Source organism: Emys orbicularis, chromosome 5 (genome assembly GCF_028017835.1).
Source record: "Emys orbicularis isolate rEmyOrb1 chromosome 5, rEmyOrb1.hap1, whole genome shotgun sequence".
Classification (NCBI taxonomy): Eukaryota; Metazoa; Chordata; order Testudines; family Emydidae; genus Emys; species Emys orbicularis.
In genome coordinates, this window is record NC_088687.1 from 42,792,127 (window position 1) to 42,814,433 (window position 22,307).

The following is a 22,307-nucleotide window of genomic DNA, read 5'->3' on the forward strand; positions in this document are numbered from 1 at the left end:
ACCAGCTTGTAGCTTCAGGCCATAAGTGCCCAAACAAATGGAAATGATCCAGTTCCCAAAAATCAAACAATATGGTATTTGCATACTATGATCAAGATCAGCATCTTACTAAACGATCCCCAATTCCACCCTAAGAATTGACTTTGTTTCACTGAAAGTTGGAGCACAAAGCCCAGTGATGACTAATCAAGGCATGTGACTTGCTGTATAAGTCTGAGTCACCAGTAGAAATAACTATTTTCAAAATGATCTGACTGCTCATATGAATGGAGACTGTGGTGAATGTAGTATAACTGTGCGTGTACTCTGTTCAGACAGGCATTTGTTGCTTTAAAAAAAAAAAGTTTTGAGGGATGTCTACACAGCAAAATCTGTGCACAGGCAAGCCTATCCAAGCTAGTTTGATTCCAGCTAGCATGCATAACAATAGCAATGAACACAGCACAGGCTTCCGAGCAGGCTAGTGAGCTGAGCACATACCCAGCATCCATACCAGATTTGTACTACCCCAGCAAAGAGGCCTGAACTGCACTGTCTTCCCTGCTATTGTTACCCAAGCTAGCTGGATTCAGGCTGGCATGTGCACAGCTTTTGCTGTGCAGACATACCCTTAGTGAGAGTTTTAGCACTGATGAATGGTGCCAGATTGACAGCCCTGAAGTCCCAATCCCTTAATGATCAACCAGTCAGGTTCAACACAGGCAATAGCAATGCAAGTTTCTACCCCAATATGCCTCAACGAGGTCCCAGGTGAGCCCCCTACCCTTATTTCTAGCCCCTATTCTCAATGTCCAGTCAATCCTTAAACTTTTGGTTGTGACTGGTGGTGGTTTTCATGGTACACATTTGAATGTTTTAGATGGCTGACCTAAGGACACTCAAATTATGCCAGGAACCAAAAAGCCCCCTTTTTGACCAGGATCAAGGAGTGGAAACCACCTTTGCCTCTTCCAGATGTGCAAGCGGCTCAAGTGCAGTGTAGAATTGAGCCTTGTGTGCAGTCCCTGAATGGGTGACTGTGTCAAGACACATTATATTAGTAAATTTTTCTGCTGAAGTTACGAGAAAGTGGTCTCCCGACAGACAGGTTCTACAGATTTTAATACAAAATTATAAACTTTCTATAGGTTTTTCTTCTTTTTTTTTTTTTTTAAACCAGCCTGTAGAATTTAATAAGAAATATATGCCTGCAACAGAAATCTAAAATATGGTTCAATATACCTATAGAAAGTTTTTCTATTAAATGCCACAGATCTGTAGTGTATTTTCTTCAAAATTTCATTATATTTGTATGGAACCCTATGTTTACATCTCATTTACATTTTATAGGGCTTTTCTATAAGGGTAGTAGAACAACTGTTCTTTAAAAATCCAGATATCAATTCATGATTTCCTCCAAGTAATTATTCATGCAGACATTTTATTAATATATTTTACTTCTTGATAAACCCATTTTAGATGAAGGCCTTATCTTCATGAAGGAAAAAAACTACAGGGAGCCTAGTCATTTCATGTGAAATAGCAGGTTAAACTACCAACTGCCGGCTGTCTTCACTAGGATTTTAACTCATGTTGACTAACTCAATATATGAATACATCTTTTTTCCCCCCCAAGATGACAAGGCCTAAAAGGGAGCATGCATGTGTAGCTAAGGAGGGAGGGCGGGAGAAGTGGGGGGAGAGGGGAGCACAGGAATGAAGGAATCAGTAACGCCAGATTGGTGTTTAAGTCTCTCTTTTTGGCAGCTTCTCTCTACTCCTCAAAAATGGGATGGACTTCAAAACACATTTGAATGAGGAACTAGAATTTTACTTTATAAAGTTGGGATATGGGTCTATAAATGGTCATCTAAAAAAAAAAAAAAAAAAAAAAGACACTTTGCGGTCTGCAGATTTTACAACATAGCTTTTAGTCATCCTCGTTTTCAAAATATAGGTCACCTGCAGAAATTACAGCTTTCAGCAGAATGTGCTCCATTTTCAGGCCAGCAGAAGGCCCCTGAGAGCAAGATGGAACATTGCATACTGGGATATATATATAGTCTCTAAAGATAGTGTTTCCATATTGAAGATTATAGTACCTGCCATATTGTCAATTTTATCCAAACTAGTCACAGCCTGGCAAAATTTGGGTGAATTTAAGCTTGTCTCTCTCTCAAAAAGGACAACGAATGAAAGGGGAGGAGAAGGGAGGGAGAGAGAGAGAAAGGGGTTACTTGGAGGGGGAAAAAGGGTCATGTGGAGAATAAGTTCTTACCTTCATGGCATAAAAGAGAGATTCGGCAAAATAAGCAGGTACACTTCGGACACATTTCACTGAGAAAATGAATCATTAATAATCAGTTTCTATTGAACATGTATGACAATATGAGGGGAGGTAAATATTTTGACTTTCAAATTACACAATAAATACAAGTTTAAGCTCTGGAGTAGAAACTTTCTCAAGGCTATCACTCTCTTTCCAACATCTCACTGCTTCATTTGCATGGGTTTATGTCTGTGGCTCACTGACTCCCAAACAAGAATGATTAGTTTACACCCAAATATTTTTCTAATAGTCCTACTTGGGATCTGAAAGGTAGAATTCATATCTCATCAGCAATACAGATCCTGCAAGCCCAACTCTACCCTCAAATTACAAATGTGCCAACACATTATCTTCAGTAGGCTGGCCTGGGCAAATGAAGGCAGAATTTGGTCCCACAATTAGATACAAGTTAACAGTGCTTTTGATGATGCATGTGGCTGAACAGAATCCAGTTCATTCTCCCATAGCTGATAACAAGAGGAAACGCTTATTTACTAAATAAATAATAAGATTCCAAATGAGCTACTTACTTCATAAGAGGGCGTGCATTTTTACAGTCACCTTTTGACCAAAGTCACTAACATCAACAACCAAAATAACGTTTTTTAATCTGGGACAGACTAAATGAAACCATTTCTGGAATTCCTGCATCCTAGACAATTTAAATAGCTTTATTAAATTAGAGTTCAGCTGGATTTACACTGAGTCAGGATAGCAACAATAAATAGTAACATAATCCCCTGTGCTACTGGAGATTTTAGAATTTAGGTCATTGATTTGAGAAAACAGGTGTCGGCTTCACTCAGGCTGTTGATCAGGTTACTCAGCACTGTTTGAATCCCTTTAAAGGAAATGCCATGTCATCTTTTCAGAGCTCACGTTATAGCACCTACAAAATAGTGTAGCAGTAGTAAGACTGTTAATTACCAATTGCCAGAAGCAGCTTCTCCATATCCCCAGAGGTTTCACGGTCAATGGTTTCTTCAATTTGAAAACCAGAGATAGTCATGTATTTGTCAAACACTGAAAAGCCAAGGACAAATACATACTAATGCCATGTATGTAAACATTACCTCTCCCACTATCCCCCACAGTGCATGCTAATTTCATCCAAGCACCATATATTATCCACTGCGCAAACCCCATCCTCCAGACACTCTTCCGCCACCTTATTTTAAAATATCTTTTTCCTAGCAGACTGTAATTGTACAATACAATTCCTCAGGGAGGAGGATGTAGTCTCCGAGTCCCCTGACAGCAGTCTACAGTCTAGCTGGCATGAGTAGCATATTTAAACAAGAACAACATTGACACCATCTTAAAGAAACAAGCTACCTCATATCCCTAACAAAGCTCTCATCTATATTGGATTATGTGGAAGATTCTGCATTTAAACTCAATCAAGCTGCCTGCACCATCAAATCTGACAACTTTCCACAGATGTGAGACAGCCTCCCCCCCGCTTCCCCCATCCAACATCTAGCACAAATGCACAGAACCCTCCCCAAGTTCAGGGATCCAAAAACAGTTCCTTCATGGCTCCTCTCCTATGAGCTGCATGGAGTTTATGGAGGGGATGGTATGATGGGATAGTCTAATTTTGGCAATTAATTGATCTTTGACTAATAGCAGTAAATATACCCAATGGCCTGTGATGGGATGTTAGATGGGGTGGGATCTGAGTTACTACAGAGAATTCTTTCCTGGGTGTCTGGCTGATGAGTCTTGCCCACATGCTCAGGGTTTAGCTGATCACCATATTTGGGGTTGGGAAGGAATTTTCCTCTAGGGCAGATTGGCAGAGGCCCTGGGGGCTTTTCGCCTTCCTCTTCAGCATGGGACACGGGTCACTTGCTTGAGGATTCTCTGCACCTTGAAGTCTTTAAACCATGATTTGAGGACTTCAATAGCTCAGACATAGGTTAGGGGTTTATTACAGGAGTGGGTGAGTGAGATTCTGTGGCCTGCGTTGCGCAGAAGGTCAGACTAGACGATCATAATGGTCCCTTCTGACCTTAAAGTCTAGGACTCTATACTGGGCACAGCTGAGATTCTGGTTTTCAGTTCTACTTGCACCACTTTACCTACCCTTCCTTAGGTGACAGACACTTCGAGTTCCCAAGATGGTGATGAACTTTTCTTCATCTGTTCCCCATTTCAGCTCTCCAGCCTTAAACAAGACCTGTTATAATTTCAAGAAACCAAAACGAGGTTAGTAATTTCTTCACACATTCACTTGAAGGACTCTACGCTTCATAACAACTGCAGTTGGAGGGGAGGAAGCTTGAGTGACATGTCCCAAAAATATACATAAGGAAAAACTGGATACACCATATCAAAATGCACACGAATGCTCCATCATCACTACAGATATTTCTTGCCATCATCCTCCATCACCCCCACCTCTTTCCCTTAGATGGCAAAACTAAAACTGGGACTGAGTGATGCTCTATCCTCATTAACCCGTTCATGTCCTGAGATACATGGCACATGTACAGTAATAGTCCTGCTTCATATAAACATGAGGTACCCTTCCAGCAAATGTTTTAGAAACATACTCCCCCCCCCCCCCGGACCCCTCCCCCCCAAAAAAAGATTATATTTCAAAGACCCATCGTCAGCCTTCAACCCCAGTGCAATCAAGGTCTCCCTTTGACTGATCCAGTTTCCACATAGCCCCATACTTAGTAAGTTTTACAAAATAGCAATTTATTGAAGGTGTTAACAAGGGCAAGATGTATATAGTAGCAGAAGGCTAGACTGCTGCTCTGGCTAGGAAGCCAGCACTTAAAAGAACTTAAAATGCAGCACTTCACCAGGCACCATCAAAATATACACATGCCACACCCACAAGTATTTTGCATTGGAAAGTCGAGAAAAACATGCAATCTAAAGCACACACACACAGATTTCTTGAAGTAAATTTAACAAGCTCTCATATTCTTCCTCTGCCTGTGTTATATTCTTGACCTGATTTATGACCTAGGCCCAGATCTCCAGTCCTGTGCATCAAAACCACAGCTCCTAGCCCCTGGAGTCCATGTCCTCATTTGATTAAAATTTTATTTTTATATATTTTAATATAGATAAGTTTATTATGTTTCTGCACGAGTTCATTCGAGAGCATAGTGATCGTCTCATTTCACCCACATAGTTGTCACTGGGGCATTTGGTGCTCTGGATGAGGTACACAACAAGTGATGATGAAGCTTAAATGCATACTCCAAAGTTGTCTGCCAGCCACCTCATGCAGTGAAAGATCTCTGAATACAGAGATCTAGGTCAGTTTCACACTCCTCACCAAGTAGAGGTTAGGCAAACAGGCTCTGTATTTAGGGGTTCAAGTATTTCCTGAAGAAAACCCATGAATCCAAATATCTGCCTGTTTGCCCTTATCTGCTGCACAGAACTTGCTTTGACCAGCTGCCTGAACAGAGGAATAATGGTCTTGTTTTCACAGTATGATCAACAAGTTTTGAATTTTCTCTTTATTCTGAGTCCCAAACTGCTACAATAAATACATTGTTAATGACCATCCAGGCTCTATTTTTTTTATATAGAAAATCCAGTATGTTAGAGGAAATGCGGCCACGACAGTTCTTTGGAACACAGCAATAAATCGTTTCATGGCTGTTCATTTAAAACTGAAATATGCAAGACTCTCAAGTGGGTGACAACCACAATTGTACAGATTTGACCAAGCATCCTTGCACCTCCTCAGACTGGATCTTGTCAGATCCCACAAGCTAAGCAAGGGCAGACCTGAGAAAACTTAAGAACAGCTCTCACCTTCAAGGAATAACTAGAAGTGTTACAGGAAGTCCTGTCAGCAATACCCTATTCCAAGTCAGTACTAGCACTCTTCCATCTGAGTCATTACCAAATCTAATGCTCCAGCATGGTGTTAGAGGCACTGTGCTGTTGGAACTGCAGTTCTCTGCACACAGAGGTCCTGACTACTGGTGATCAATAAAGGTCCCACGGCATTTTATGCAAACGTAAGGTTATTAACCCCAATGTCTTAGCCAACTTTCACATGGATAGTTACATTCTGCCTACTTGAAATCCCTCTGGTGTAAAAGGCACTACTATAAACATTGACAACCTTTAGGAATGAGGTTTTCAAACTGAAGTGTGCTCACCAACCCTGAATTTCACAGAGGATCTTGAAACTATGGTCTACGGAGATAATAGATCCCAATTTGTTCCTTCATTGTGAACATTATAAAAATTACTTCTTCAGCCAAGACTGCAGGCCACTTTGGTGCAATACACTTCATACAATGAAGTCATCTGCTTTTTAGTAAAACCACAGTTTAAAACCCAACAAATTTTCTTGAGTAAAGAGGTTTGCAATCAGTGACACGTAGTTATTCATGAATGAAGCTAGAATTATGGGGAGATACAAGTGGCATCCATTATATACCTTTAGTGAAGTATGAAAGGTTCATTCATAAGTGTAAAAATGGCTTGCCATATGTCTCTTTACAACCCAGTCATAGCCAGCAGCAATGGATAATTCAGCTACAATTACCCTTAAGGGATGCTGCTTTAGCTGTGATACTTGCATTAAAATCTAGACAGTCCTGAAGTTGGAGACTAACTGCATTACTTTTGTTTAAGGTTTAGCCTGCTGTGTCATAGGGAACTTATTCACAGCGTTACACTCACAGAATGCTTCACATGCACAATTTGCAATACAATTAGTAGCTACTGATTTTTTTTCAATCCAAGAGAATTCAAGAATTAAGCCTTTTACTCCTCCTTTACTATTCTGAGACAGTATAGTTACATGTATGTGCATATTGTTCCAAACCCCCTCTCCCTGATTCCTTACTGATTGTGCCATACTGAGGACTGTGTTGGAAATGCAAGGTGGTATTTTGAGAGAGAGAATTGGGGGGGGGGGCAGGGGGGGCGAGAAGAGAAGTCCTGTTACTGCCTGCAGGCTAGGGGGCTCTGTGGTGAAGTGAGAGATCTGGAATGAGACCGTTTAAAGCAAGGTTGGGTGAGTTGTGGCTTGCTGCCTTTGAGAGCAGCTTGTTTTCTCTCTGTGTTTTTTGGTTCTTGTGTGGTATCGTAGGAATTCTAAGAAATAAAGTAGCGTCAGGTTGAAGCCTTCCAGCAAGAATATTTGTGTTTTTTAATCCAACTTCTTTGTGCGTAAACTGTGAGCATAACACTGACCACAGCTAAATCAACAGAAGGCACTCAAACTGACTGAAGAGTGACCACACAAGGAGGTTACACTGATTTCACTCCATCAGTTTCTAAACTGATGATTTTTATTGTGTGTCTCGTGGTAGCGCCTCAGAGCCCCAGGACCCCGTTGTGCTCAGCGCTGTACACACGGAGAACATTAAATTTAGTTTAGTTTTAGATTAACAGTTACATTGACTTAAAACAGTACTTTTTGGAGTGTAGAGAAGTCCGCACAGAGAGTAGCTGCTGGCCTAGCCTCAGTTAGAGAAGCCAAAAGAAGTCTATTTACTGAGGCCAAAAGCTTGCTACTTGCCTAGTCTAACAATCAATTTAGAGACAAACCCTGACACAACAAGTTTCAGTAGATAGGGAGACTGTTACTTGACTAACTAGACCGGGGTGGGCAAACTTTTTGGCCAGAGAGCCACATCTGGGTGGGGAAATTGCATGCAGGGCCATGAATGTAGGGCTGGGGCAGGGGGTTGGGGTGCAGGGTGTACGAGGGGGCTCAGAGCAGGGGGTTGGGGTGAGGGGTGCAGGAGAGGTGCGGCAGGGGGCTCAGGGCAGGGGGTTGGGTTGAGGGTTGCAGGAGTTCGGCGCCAGGCTGTAGCCTGCACCGCACTTACCTTGAGCGGCTCCGGGGTGGCAGCAGCGTGCAGCAGAGCTAAGGCAGGCCCCCTGCCTGCCCTGGCCCCGCACCACTCCCGGAAGCAGCCGTCACCACGTCCCTGCAGCCCCTGGGGGAGGCAGAGGGCTCCGTGCGCTGTCCTCGCCTGCGGGTACCTCCCCCAAAGCTCCCATTGTCCACGGTTCCCTGCTCCCAGCCAATGGGAACTGCGGGGGGAAGGGGCCAGAGCCTGCAGGCAAGGGCAGCGCACAGAGCCTTCCACCCCAACCCCTCCCCCCAGTGGTGCCGGCTGCTTCCGGGAACAGCGTGGGGCCAAGGAGCCTGACTTAGCCCCACGGCGCCATGGGGGTGGCAATCCCACGGGCCGGATCCAGCCTGTGGGCCGTAGTTTGCCCACCCCTGAACTAGACTAACTGCCAATCTCTGATTTCTTGAGGGCTGATTTTGAAGCTCAATAGATGGAGATGGACGTTTATGGATTTCTACAGCTCCACATCAGAGGTAGGAACAGAAGTGGAAGAGCATATATTACAAATATATATTGCCAATTCCTCTATTAATTTTGTACCAAACCTCTAGCAAGAGAGTGTATTTTATTGATCTTGTACTTTACTTTCCCTTCTTGTTTACTTTTCTGAATAATCTTTATTTTTGTTCATCTAGGCCCACAACCTGTAGGAGAAAGTTTTCAGCCCAAATCTATCTGAAACAGCCAAGATGCAACATGCATTAAACAAACTCTGCAATCAAACTGCTGAGGATCTGACCCCTACTATAATTAACAACGAAGCCAGTCTGATCTGCTAAGAGGTGCCATTTCAATTATTATATTGCTCCTACTCCTGCTTTTCCTGTTTGGAGTGCAGTTCTAAGAGTTGGAGGCAGAGCTATGGAAAATATAATTCAACTGCAGTATTTCACTCCCTGGAAAATTATTCAGACAGTCACCATATCAGCAGTGGCAGCTCTGGAGCTCCCATGTGGTTACAGTAAAGCAACATATTTGGGCCAGATATACATGAGCAATGCTAATGTTGCATTATCTAGTAAATTGCAGGTCCTAAACAAGTCCTTTATGTAGAGGTTGGCCTGTTTCAGAACATCAGATCTGAATGAATGAATGAATGAATCTGAATGCCCCCAAACTTTGCAGGTGACAAACACCTGAACATCCAATGTTGGAAACATCCATTTCTCTCAAATATTTGTAATGCTCCCACTGTCATACTATTTAGGCTTCTCATTTTATAACTGGCAAAACTGGGGTGAGAAAGAGGTAGAACAGAGGGGAAGAGAGTCCTGAAACTTGTGTTTGAAATCTGGATCTGAATATTGCAGCTTGCACCACCTCTGTTTTCACATCACTTGCAACAGAAAGGAAGCAACAGTTGTTTCCAAAACCAAGTATCTCTCACATCTGGGCCCCACTTGTGCACCCATTTTATTTGTATATTAACCAGCTGAAACACACTAAGGAAATTATTTTCACTTACCTGAGCATCTTGCTCAACGAGACCCTCATCAATTCTTCCATCAGGGTCTCTATTAGCCTAAAAATAATATCCAATGTTTAGTCCAAAACAATGTGGTCCAATATAATGAGCATAAGATTCAATGCCAAATAATCAGTAATTTATGTTTTTCCACAGTCTTATTTCCCCTTCCTTCAGCAAAAAAATGCTAGCACACAGCAGAGTGAATTAAGTATTCTGCCCTCCCAATTATAAACAAAAATGTATGCATCAAGCTCTCTGTTATCCAACAGCTTCTCAAGAACACCATTGCAAATTGGGAGTTACACCTGTCACTGGGGGTACCAGATCAGAACTGGATCCTAAAACCACCATAACTTCCAATCCACTCACTGGGATCAATCCTGCACCCTGCTACAGCCCCTCCATGCAACTCTGGTGTAGACCAGCTCTCTGGGTGGAATAAGCAAGCAACTATACCAGTTTCCAAGATCTATGTCTATAGGTGTATGAAAATAATTCAGAGTGGCCCCTATGTAAAACAGATTTAGATTCTGAGTTATCCTTAACCAGTAGTGAAATAAGCAAACACTGCCCTGAATTCTGCAGTCTAATACTCCAATCTCACAGATGCTCACGCACATACAAAATGAAGACTTACCTGAACAAGGACTACTAGCATCCTCTGATAGTAACCTGTTGTGTCTCCTGTGATATGATCTTCTAAGTTGGATTCATATTCTGCAAGAGAACATCACCTTACAGAATTTCTCAGCTCTTTCTAAGGGAAAAAAGTGATGCCCTCACTAGTTCCCAAGAGACAGAGGAAGTTGAAGGCTCACCTAATCTGATTACCATCATCTGTCTAATCAGCCTCAAGGAGCCTTATAGGCAAAGGGCTGTATGCAGTCTTCATTTATATCTGCATAACTCAATGGCACTGCAAAGATGAGGCAGAAGGTACAATCTGGCCTTTATCAGCATAAAATCATTAAACCAACTATTACTCAAAGTCAGACCCAGGTTCGGTTCTCATTTCCAATGTCAGGGCAGGCTCTGCAAGCAAACAGTACTGGAGAATTCTGCACTAAGCAGGGAGTGTCTGGTTGTATTCAGATGTGAAACGTTCCCTCCAATACAGGAGCCTGGATGCATACATAGTTAATTTAGTAGTTGCCTTTGTTTTTAGGAAGTCCCCCTAACCCTGGAAGAAAAAGATTTAGTCCCTATGAATCAAAGGAAGAGCCACCTGGAGATGGGAGAAGACCCATCACTCTTATTGGGGACGCTGTACTCTCTGTGGCTCATCCCATCCCAAGAAACAGAGGAAGAGATGCATTGGCTTTAGCATGAATAGCCTTAGATTGCTCAAAAGGAAGATAGCCCTAGGTGGTGCTCAGATAGCAAGCAAAAATCTTAACAAACAGCTGATTTTAGATAAGAGTTTCAGTTCGTTATGTGGTGCCAATTTCCTCCTTCCCCATTATTGGACTCCCCCACACACTTTAGAGTGAATAAAATCAACAGAAAAGGGCCAAATTTAAGTGAAATCCCACTATAAAAGGAAAAAATATTAAACGTTACATCCCAACTACAATTTGGTCCCAAAAAAAAGTTAGACTGTACAGCTGTGTCTGAGCACTAGCCTTTGGGAGTGCGGGGGTCCCCAACCCACCAGAATAAAATTCTAATTGTAAGACAAGTCTTCATTTTGCACTCCCATCCCCATTTCTTCCCTCAGCTCTCAAGTACGCAGTGTTAACACAGACATTAAAAATGTTAAGAGGGATAAAGAGAGGAGACATTTTAAACACTGACTGAACTTTACCTTCCAGATAAACTTGTTTTATATTCCGCAGCTCTGCAGTTGTTCTGGAGGCAAGAATTTCAGTCAGCACTTTCTCGTTGGTTCCTGCTCCCTACATTAAGAGCACAAATACAGAGCAATTGATACAGTAACTGAGAGAAAGATAATTATTTCTTACAAACCCAACCGCAGTATTCTACCTAACAAACTTTGGGGTGGGGAGAGCACAGTTTTCTTTCTACCAGCTGCGTACTTTTCTACTTGAAATAAAGTCAGTTTTTAAGGTTTGGTTTGACTTTAAATGGGGCCTAATTGAAAGCTCAACAAAAACAATGGAAAGACTTCTATGACTTCAATGAGCTTTGGATGAGACCCTCAGTGCTCAAGCACACCAAGCTCTATTTCATTTCGGTAACATGATCTGTAACATTAGTGCAGTTGAAATGATGTAACCGTACTTCCTAGGCAACTCTCTGGTGCTCACCTTGACTTACAACGTCTCACTAGGATCACTCGCATAACTGAGTCAACCCAGGAACTATGGCTACATCACTTGAATTGCACTACATTTACAACCAACCTTTTAGTCACCATGAACACACATTTTTTAAATAAAATTGCCTTCTCGGGCACCCAAGTATTTTAAGTCAACGTGCTCTAATTACAATGTGCACAACAGTCACTTTCCACTCCTTTGAGTATAATATTTATAAAAGCCAAGGCAACACCTTATTTATGCAAGCCTGGATTGGCTGTGCCTCTAGGGGGATACAAAATGAATGCTAATCAGCCCTAGCTCAAAATGGTTTTCTTCAAACAAGAAACAGTCAGCCACCTGGCCCCAGCAGGTATTTACAACTCTTCTGAAATGAGAAAATTCTATTCATAAATTACTTATAAATAATGAAGTCATTCAGGTTATACACCATCATCTGAACACATACAGCTAGATTGACAAAAGTGTGGGGACTAGGGTGACCAGATCGCAAGAGTAAAATAGAGGGACACATGGGAGTCAGCCACAGGCTCACAGCCCTAGGAAGCTGCGAGGGGGGCACAAGGCCCTGGCTCCAGGCCCCCGCCGCAAGCCAGGGGCGCATGCCCCAGCTCCAGGCCCTGCCACATGCTGTGGGTGAGAGGCACACGGCCCCGGCTACAGCCCCCAGCGCATGTCGCAGGTCGGGGGCTGCAAGTGGGGGGGTGTCTCAGGGCTAAAGTAGGGGCACAGGAGCAGGGTGCTGAGTTTGGGTGCGGGAGGGGGCTCAGGCCTAGGGCAGGGAGTTAGGGTGTGGGAGGGGCTTCAGGTGCAGGTTCCTGGCGGCGCTTACCTCAGGTGGCTCGCTGGAAGTGGCAACATCTCCCTCTGGGTCCTAGGCGGAGGCGCAGCCAGGCAGCTCTGTGCACTGCCTCCGCTCACAGGCTTCGCCCCCGCAGCTCCCATTGGCTGCGGTTCCTTGCCAATGGGAGCTGCGGAGCCAGCACTCATGGAGGCAGCAGCACACAGAGCCCCCATGGCTCTCCTCTGCCTAGGATCCAGAGGGAGAGGTCGCCACTTCCGGGGAGCTGCACGGAGCCGGGTAGGGAGCCTGACAACCCTACTGAATATCAGGACAAATGGCATCCCGATCATGCATCGGTCGGGACATGAGACAGAGTTAAATATCAGGACGTCTGGTCACCCTAGTGGTGACACTCAGTGCCTAACTTTTAGCCACCTAGAAAAATCACTGAGATTCACAAAACCTGACTTAAGCACATAGGCTCTCTATACAATGAAAGTGGAAAGAGGCGCCTCAGATTGGGATGCACAAAAGCCAGCAGCTCCCTGCCTAAGCAGCCAAGGCACCTAAGTACAAGGCAAGGAGATGCCAAGGTGAGGGGTAGGTCTTAAGACACCCCCCTCGCCCAAAGTGCTCAGCACCTAAGTCTGGGCTACAAGGAAGTGCCTCTCTCTGCTTGCGAGTCTGACCTGCAAACCCTCTCTTGGCATTAGACACCTACACCCATTTTTGCAAGGAGTTCCCTTATAACCTTTAGCCCAGAGGTGAGGGCTTACCCGGGTTGTAGGAAACCTCCGATTTAAGTCCCCCTGCCACCTGAGGGGGAGAAAGGATCTGCCACCTCTCCAGTGAGTGCCCTAGCCAGTGAGCTGTGGGATATTCTGACATTGGGCTCCCTCAATCTCTCCTGTTGAAGCTGTTCAGCTGTGGATAAATAAAAACAGTCACTGGAGCAAGGGGACTGGATCCTGGATCTCCCACATGGGTGTCCTAACTACTAGACTATAGAGAATGCACGGTCCTGAAAATGACACACTCTCTTCCCCGCCAACCCCATCACTCTCATTATTTATCCATAGCTTAAACAGGAGAGACTGAGGGATGCCGTCCCACCACCGATCAGAATATTCTACAGGACAGTGGTTACGATGCTCACCTGAGAGTTCAGGTTTTAGAGGGGTAGCCGTGTTAGTCTGTATCGGCAAAAACAATGATGAGTCCTTGTGGCACCTTAGAGACTAACAAATTTATTTGGGCATAAGCTTTCATGGGCTATAACCCACTTCAGCAGATGCACCTGAGAGTTCAAAACCTTTTCTCCTCATTAGGCAGATGGGGGACTTGAATGGGGGAGGCAGGGGGTGTCTCCCACATCCCAAATAAGTGTTCTAACTACTGGGCTAAAGGTTACAAAAGGAAAGTCCTCCCCCCTCATTTTATGAGCTCACCTATGAGGGCCTAATCCAGCAGGTGAGCTCTGAGCATGCTTACCAGATCAGGCCCTGCAAGCAAGTTAGGCAAAGGAGCACCTGTCTTCCCCCAGTTCATGCATAACCCTGGAGCTTAGGCATCCAGATGCCTAGGGTGAGGCAGCAGAGCATATGCAGAGAGGCAGAAATATAGGTGTCACGTGAACTTTTACTGCAAAAATTTAGGTGATGAACAAGTTTAGGTGCCCACAGGTCTCGGTAGCATCTGAGTGGGGATTTGGCAAATCCCAGCGATGCCTGATTCTGGGATTTAGGCACCTAAAGTGGCAGTTGGGTATCTAAGTCCTTTTGTGAATCTAGCCCACTTATTTTTAAAAAGAAAAAATGTTAACAACCTAACCATCTTTGTTTAATATCATTTATTCTATTTTAACGTTGAGTGTTAGAGGGAAAAGAAAAGAAAAAAAATCTTGCTTCACTATTCATCCCTGCTCTCCTACAACCCTCCATTCTGCCCATTTTTCTTTGCCTTTTTTTAAAAAAAATTAATCGGGGAGGGGAGGGACAGTACAGTTTTTTTGCCTCTTCTCAGCCAGGCTTCTACTTGTTTCTATGTTCAATGTCCCTTCTCCTTCCCTCTCCAAATATTATTTGAGACGTTACAAAAAAATCCCAGACTTCAAAGTCAATATTTGGTTAGGATACTATTCTCATCAGGAAGGTCCTTGGAAAAGCAGTTTACGTAGCTAACCTATTAACCAGTGTGTTAACAAAGGTCTTGGGAATTTACCTCTCCAGGTCACTTGGCTGAGCACTAGATAGTACCATGTCAAGTTCAGCGTTCTCTGGTTTAATTAGTAAATTCTACAAACAATTCAGAGACATTCATATTCTAACCCCTGGCCTTCAAAGTTGATGTCGTCAGGGACAAATAGCAACAGTGCTTCAGAAAAGAAGTCAAGGCACACTGAACAACATGCTCAAACTGTAGGACTAGATAAATAAAATAAGAAACTGGTGCTATCTGCTTCTTTTTCCCCAAAAAGGGAGCAATGTATTTAGCCAAAAAGAGAATTGTTACAAATTTACAGGAGTTTAATTCTTCCTAAGTATTAATAGTACATTTTTAGACCGGATTCAAAAGGGATAAACACCTGCCCATAAATTTTTACTTAGAGCACCAATTTACAAGAGTATGTCATTGACTAACCCATCTCTATTCAAGGTACCACTTCATCACTCTGTGATGTAAATTCACCCGTCAAACTTTTGACCATACTAAAAATGGAAAGGGGGGTGGGGAGGGACGCATGGAGGTGAACACGACCAAACTACAGAGGGACCTGGAGAGATTAGTGCAGATCTATACAAGGAAAGCAATACAGATACCCAATGAAGGGATAAAACCAATCATCAACCACTCCTGATACCACATCGGTGCACAAGAGGATCTCTCTCTTAAACAGCAGTTAATAACAGAAGTTTGGAAACCACTGCACTAACTTATCAACTGCCCTGAACAATCTATGGACCTTGTGATTCCTAGTATGATGTGAGTAAACTGTCTTTTCTGTGTGCTGCACAATAAATATTATATTGAACAATGCGGCAAGGAGTAGTTTTGTTAAACAAAAAACACACAAAAAACCCACTACACTGAAATTAACTGCTAAGTAAGACAAGTCTCAAGGTGCACACCTTTTAATGCCCAACTCCACAGACACTGATCTTTTAACATCTAGTGTTTCTTTGAAAACAGACATTTTTGTAATTCTTGATTTCTAACCAACCTACCTCTGATGAGCTGTTAATAACAACAAGTCAAGTCATGAAAATCAATGTTAGAAACATGAATGTAATCAGTATAGTATGTTATTAGCATTCAAATGAAATCTCTAACTCAAAGGAAGCAAATCATTCTTAAAGCGACAAGATCGGAGCAAGAAATATTTCATTCAATTGTTTCATTTTCTCCCACTCCTTTTACCTTAAGGGCATGCTTCAGTTCATGGGCATCAAAAAGTTGTGCTGGTCTCATCAAAGCCACCATCAGGGTTTCAAATTTGCCAGTCAGTTCTGATTTCAGGTCATCTACAAGATCCTAACTCACAGAATAAACAGTGCTACAATTAGGAAGGAAGCCATTTCAAAAGGCATGCACATAGCTGAGCCGTTGCTAAGTTTTTTGAGACGGGGGAAGTGTAGCTGAAAGTCTAAGGTAGAGAATGCATAGGTATTTGTAATACAGGAATACATTTTGGTCTGTGGGTTATAGAAAATACTTTGATGAACCTCATTTGAGGACTAAAATTATTAGATGAAAGCAAAAGCAGGATATTAACAGGATAAAAGTAATGAACTAATACAACTTCAGCAAATGAAGGAGATTTTTGCACATTAAAAAATACTGTTTTTAACAGTTAAATGTCCACCCTCCCCTTTGTCGTCAGATGGCCACAGGTGTGGTGGTCTGCTCAATGTTGATATCAGTCGGCTGCGTGTGTGTTCCCTCTGTGTGCTGCCCCGGCTCTGCGCAGATAGCTGGCACAGCAGACCCCAAGAGAACCCCCAATGACCACAGACTCTAGTAAGGTACGAAGGCACCCAGCCAGGTTTATTGTCGAAGAGAGACACTGCCTCTAGCTCGCTGGATTAGATATCGATGTGTCTGCTAGTACATATGTGCTCCCTGACAATGGACCGGCTCAGTCAGTGGCGGGACTTTCCACTGCCCCCTAGGCCAGACAAAGACATCCACTCAGGGATGCAGTCTTATACACAGGCACAGGCAGGTTATGCATCATTGAATGCACTGAGGTACAGCCCCTCTATGCATTACGGTGTTGCCTCTCTCATGGTGCAGGACAAATAAGTATCCATCATACTGTCTATTCATCGTATTGTCCTTTCATACTGTCTTTACGCTGGGTCTGCCTGTTCCTTGTTAACTGCGTGGGATGTGTTCATATCAGGCTGTTCTGGTGCCGTTCTGGCATACGTTCATTTTATTTTATTAGTGCTTTCATACGTGCTTTTAGCAGCCTTCCTCTTGCCAACTTCTGTGAGCAGGGCCTGCCTCTGGCTCACAGCCTATGTTAGCAATGTCTTCATTACTTCAGTTCAGGCCTCATACCAGGCTCTGATACCAAGGGTTTATGTCTCAGGGCCTCATCTTACTACACCCTTCAACTGAACTATCTTATTCATAGGGACTGTCTACACTTACATTTTATAGCACTCTAACTTGCTGACTCAGAGATGTGAAAAATCACCCCCCTGAGCGCAACAAGTCTGAGCGCTTTAAAGCGCTAGTGTAGACAGGCTCCGACCTGCACTCCCAGCACTCGGAGCTAATCCCCTCGTAGAGGTGGATTACCAGGTGCACGGGGAGAGCTCTCTCGTGGGCGACCACACTCGCAATTCAAAGCGCTGCCGCGGGAGCATTCCCACGGCAGCGCTTTGAAGTTTCCAGTGTAGACATACCCATACTGAACACAAGAAAAATGGTTGAGATTTTCAATGCTGAGTCTAAATCCCCTAGACAGATTTGGAAATCTCTATCTAGATTTGGAGAACACTCCATATGCCAGGGCCAGATTTTCCAAAGTTTCAAGCCCCCATAATGCCAACTGAAGTCAAAAGAGTCACAGGCACTCACCACAAGCACGGGCACTTTGAAATTTAAGCCCACAACCCCTTCTCTTTAGTCACCACCAGTTGTTTGTTTCATTACTTGTATACTGGTTTTCCTGTCCCACTAGATCAAGAATCACCTCTGGCATCAAAATACTTGTATGTATCTGTATATCAGGAATGAGGATCAATCCTTGAAGCACACAAAAAGAGTAATAGGAAAGCGAAGATGCCGTTTGGACTATAGTGGGTCAGAAGACTCCACAGGAGGAGCACATGGAAAAGAGAATGTAATGTCTATGTGATAATCTAAACTGAATATTCTTATTTCATTGGTGATTATGATATATTTTTAAAGGAAAAGTCAGACAAACAATAGAACCACATATTCTCATTAAATGAACATTCTACAGAAGAGTGGATGGACTGTGAGAGTGTTCCATTCAGCTGATTTTTAGAGTACTTTCTTCCTCCTCTTACCCTGCCAAATAAGGTTTTAAAAGCAGCTGCAATTTGTTGGCGTTGAGCATTGCTTCTGCTAGTAAGGATCTTCAGGACAGCCTCTTCATCGGTACCTGAAGTTATTTGAAGAGGGGGGGGAAAAAGAACATTAACAGTTATAAAAACTTTTTTAGAAATCTAATGGTGTAAACTTTGAGAGGACTGAACGTTATGAAGTGTCACTAAATCAAAGATAAAAAGCAGACAGCAGTTTAGTTAAATAGCCACACTGATGAAAATTTCAGTACACCTCAAGCCATGCCATTAGATTCTGACACACTGGTATGAGAATAAAATGGATGGAGTTCTAACATGCTGCTCTCAGGCAGGATACCACTGCAGGCTCAGCTCCCAACATGACAGACAGCAGCTACAGAAATTAATCATACTTTGTACTTCTATAAAACTTCTCATGTGTGACTCTCAGTGATTTACTTCAGGCTAAATGCACCCCTGGAGTTAACACCAGGGATGCATCTAGCCACTAACCCTGATAGGATAGCTATATCCTATTCTTACTTTATGTGCACCAGATGGCAAAACCCTTATTCACACAGAGCAATTACTATTTCCATTAATGATGCAGCATGAGTAGGGGTATCACAGTGTGGTCCTACATGGATAAACTGAGATACAAAGAGTATACCTATGCCTTACCCAAGCTCAGAGAGGGCTAGATTCACATAGTCCTACCGGCCCTTTGCTCTGGTTATACTGACGCAAAGGGGCCATAGGGCAGAGCTAAGTGCCCCCGAAAAACAGCACCAGGAAAGGGGGCTTCTCTGTAAGACACAGAGCTGGTTATTCCAGCTCTGCATTACCCCCACAAAAACTCCTGATGTGGAGGTCTGGCTAGAGGAGGTAAAGGGTGGATTGCAGTAGAAGAAGTGTAGCAAGGGACTCCCTAAACCTCCACTGATTCCCGCCTGCTGCTAGCCTCACAGAGACCAAGGCAGTAGGGAATGCAAGCTAGGGCAGCAGCTTTTGAACAGGGCCGTGCACAAGGGGGGGGGCAAGCATGGGCACGGACACACACCCCAGTAATCGTCGGGGGCACAGGATTCCTCCAGCCCCAGCAGCGAGGATGAAAATGGGGGAAGTGAGCTCCTGCTGGGGCAGGCAAGAGGGAAGAGCAAGCTCCTTCCAACCAAGGGAACAGTTAGTTCCTCCTGGGCTGGGGAAGAGATCCTGCCAGGGTGGGGGAAGAGCGAGCTCCTACCAGGGCCAGAGGGAGGGGATGTGGAGGGAAGAGCAAGCTGGGTTGGGGAGAGGGGGAGGAAGAGGGGGAACAGAATGTGCCCCTGCAAAAGGGGCCAAACTTGAATTCCTGCACACACCCCTGCTTTTGAATACGGGAAGTGGCTTGTATCTCCCTGTGCTGGGCTAGGGGTGAACTTCCTTGAGAATGGCAGAACCAGAATTGGAAGAAACCCTGACTCTTGTGCTCACAGGGTTATAATTCCATCACACATAAAAATTAAAAATCTCTTATCTTTGTTTGCTTTAGCTAATGTAAAACTTCAGTACACAGCCATTCTATTGTGTCAGAAAAGGAAAACGAAAAGCTTCCCATCTAGATGATAGAAATAACTACCTCTGAGCGGACATATCCAGAATTCTTACCCAATCCTTTCATTGCCTTACGGAGAGTCTCAGCATCAGTTCTGGCATCAAAACCAGGGAAGTCCTTCACGGTCCCTCTTGAGAGCTAAAGGAGAAAAATGCCATGAAGCAGCAGATATCGGCTTATTTAACGAGTCCACTGCACATCTGCTCATATTAGGATCCCAGCTCTGACTTGGGACCGAGATCTGAATGTTAAATTTTTTTGCTAGAAAAATGCTGTTTAAACCAGTTCTTGCTACAATATCTAAACACAATTCTTACCAGATAGGCACTAACTTGGTTTCAGTTCAGTGTACACAGGAGCTACCAGGGGCATGGGTACATTTGCATGAAGTGGCTTGCAAGACCAAGGCCTTAAACATTAGCACCTAAAAGCAATATAGTGACATGGCTCCGATAACGAACCATACCATTTGTGGCTTTACATTTACATACAGGACATGTCCTAGGAAGAGTTGTACACAGAATCCTAGGGACACTCGTGCAGTTTTAAAAGAATTGACCCCAGACATAGAATGCAAGAGGTATATCACTTATCTGGAGAACAAGGTATTAATGATCTGTCACACAGCACCACATTTTAAGAAGTTTCATTATACTCTTCTGAAAAACAACATGACACTTTAAAATCCACACTGGCATTCAACTTTACTTCCTGTTTCCTTTGACATGAGCACCTTTTTATTATTGAATGGCCCAGCTAAATTTGGTAAGAAGTAAGTCACAATAGGCAATATAGGTCACAACATAAGAATGAAAGGGTCAGCACATGGGCATGTACACACACACACGATTACACTGTTTCCATTGTACATCACCTTCAGAAGTTCTCTTTTAGAATCAAATACATTAAAATTAGCCACCCTTATGGAAAAGTCCCATAGAATTTAATAGGAGTTACTATGTAGCAGTTATATCTCTTATTGGATCCTCTAAACACTGCAGAGCAGGGCCCCACTGTATTGTGCTAGGTAGGCAAAATCCCTGCCCCAAAAATCTTACAATTGTAAGACAAGTGATATACTAGGGATAGGAGAAAGGAAACACCAGAGCAAATGCAACTTATATATAAAATTATTATTATTTCCCCTTTTCCCCTCTACCCCAAGCCTAGCCATCATTCACTGAGATTTCTTGTAGGCACCACAGCAGAAAGGCAGTGATCAGCACGACGACAATGTCGCACGTATAAGGCATTTGTTGAAGAAGTGGACAGTTGAGACTGGTACTGCTGGCAGAGCAGAGGTAGCGGGTGGATGTATTAAGAAACAGGAATGAGTAGGTAGAGATGGGTCGAGCTATAAAGGGCCCTGAACGTGGAGGAAACCAAAAGGAGAGTCTAGAATTTTCTCTGAAAACCAATTTGATTAAAAAGAGAGAGAGACTATGTCTGTTCGGTTTTTTAAATCTGCCTGTACATGACTATCTTCCAGGATTCCACAGTAGGAATATAATCCTCTATTAAGCCCCATCAGATGTTTAAAACACCGATAAAAACGCTGTACATTTTCAATTAAATTTTTTAACACTTTTACTCTCAGGGCAAGTATTTATGTTGTCCTTGCTCTAGATGTTCATTTCACATAACTGCAGCAATGTACTGAATAATCCCAGGGCCTTTTCAAAGATATGGTTTCTTATACCAAATCCTGTTCCTCCTATTCTAGCCCAGTCTGTTGTCAATAAGCTTTCTGTACATCAGTTGAATATTCCCTCTCCCTCCCCCCCAAAAAAAAAAATTCCAGTCAACATTCAGGTACAGTTCAAAAATACCAACAAGGACACATGCAAATACAGTAGAAATCCTGAAAATAATTTGTTTATTTCTCTTCAGCCATATTTTACAAGCCACCTGGCTTCTGAGAGGAAGTCCTGACCTCAACTTGGCAATTTCAATTACTCAGTGCTATTGTTACAAATTGGTGGAAGTGATTTTGCATGGGGAGGAGGGGGGGGGGGGAGAAGAGTGGAGAGAGGAAATCGGCCAGAATGGAAAGGAGAAAGCGTAGAACTGGCATGGGAGCACTAACCAGCATCAATGCACACTGGAAGTAATAGTTTCTCGAGCCAAGTTTGCATCATGCCCTAGTGGGAGCGTTGCCATGTGTCTCAAATTAATCTCACCTCACACTCTGAGAAGCACTAAAGGTAAACAAACAAATTAACCAGTATCATATCAGCATTTAAACATACACATAGCAATACAACATTTCTAATAGATTTCTTCAGTTCACAACGTACGTGAGGGATGAGATACTCCCCTTGTAGCATTTTCTTTTTCCATTTCAAACAATGGGCAGTGTTTCTACTATAAGCCTTACAGCATATATTCATTGTCTTTTCTCAATAGCCCTTGGAAATAAGTCTCTACTGATCACATTAACAAACAGAACTTGATTTAGCAAATCAGACAGAGATTA

The 22,307-nt window shown here is 43.3% G+C and overlaps 1 protein-coding gene across 1 annotated transcript in view; it reads right to left on the minus strand.

Annotated features, from left to right (window-relative positions):
• ANXA5 (annexin A5) overlaps positions 1–22,307 on the minus strand; it is a 29,413-nt gene that overhangs the window by 2,285 nt on the left and 4,821 nt on the right. Inside the window, exons 3-11 of the mRNA XM_065404701.1 lie at positions 19,885–19,969; positions 18,241–18,335; positions 16,115–16,228; positions 11,439–11,529; positions 10,272–10,351; positions 9,632–9,688; positions 4,397–4,490; positions 3,236–3,331; positions 2,258–2,316 (exon numbers count right to left, since the gene is read on the minus strand). Of these exons, the coding sequence (XP_065260773.1) occupies positions 2,258–2,316; positions 3,236–3,331; positions 4,397–4,490; positions 9,632–9,688; positions 10,272–10,351; positions 11,439–11,529; positions 16,115–16,228; positions 18,241–18,335; positions 19,885–19,969 (771 nt within the window). The remainder of the gene's footprint in view (positions 1–2,257; positions 2,317–3,235; positions 3,332–4,396; positions 4,491–9,631; positions 9,689–10,271; positions 10,352–11,438; positions 11,530–16,114; positions 16,229–18,240; positions 18,336–19,884; positions 19,970–22,307) is intronic.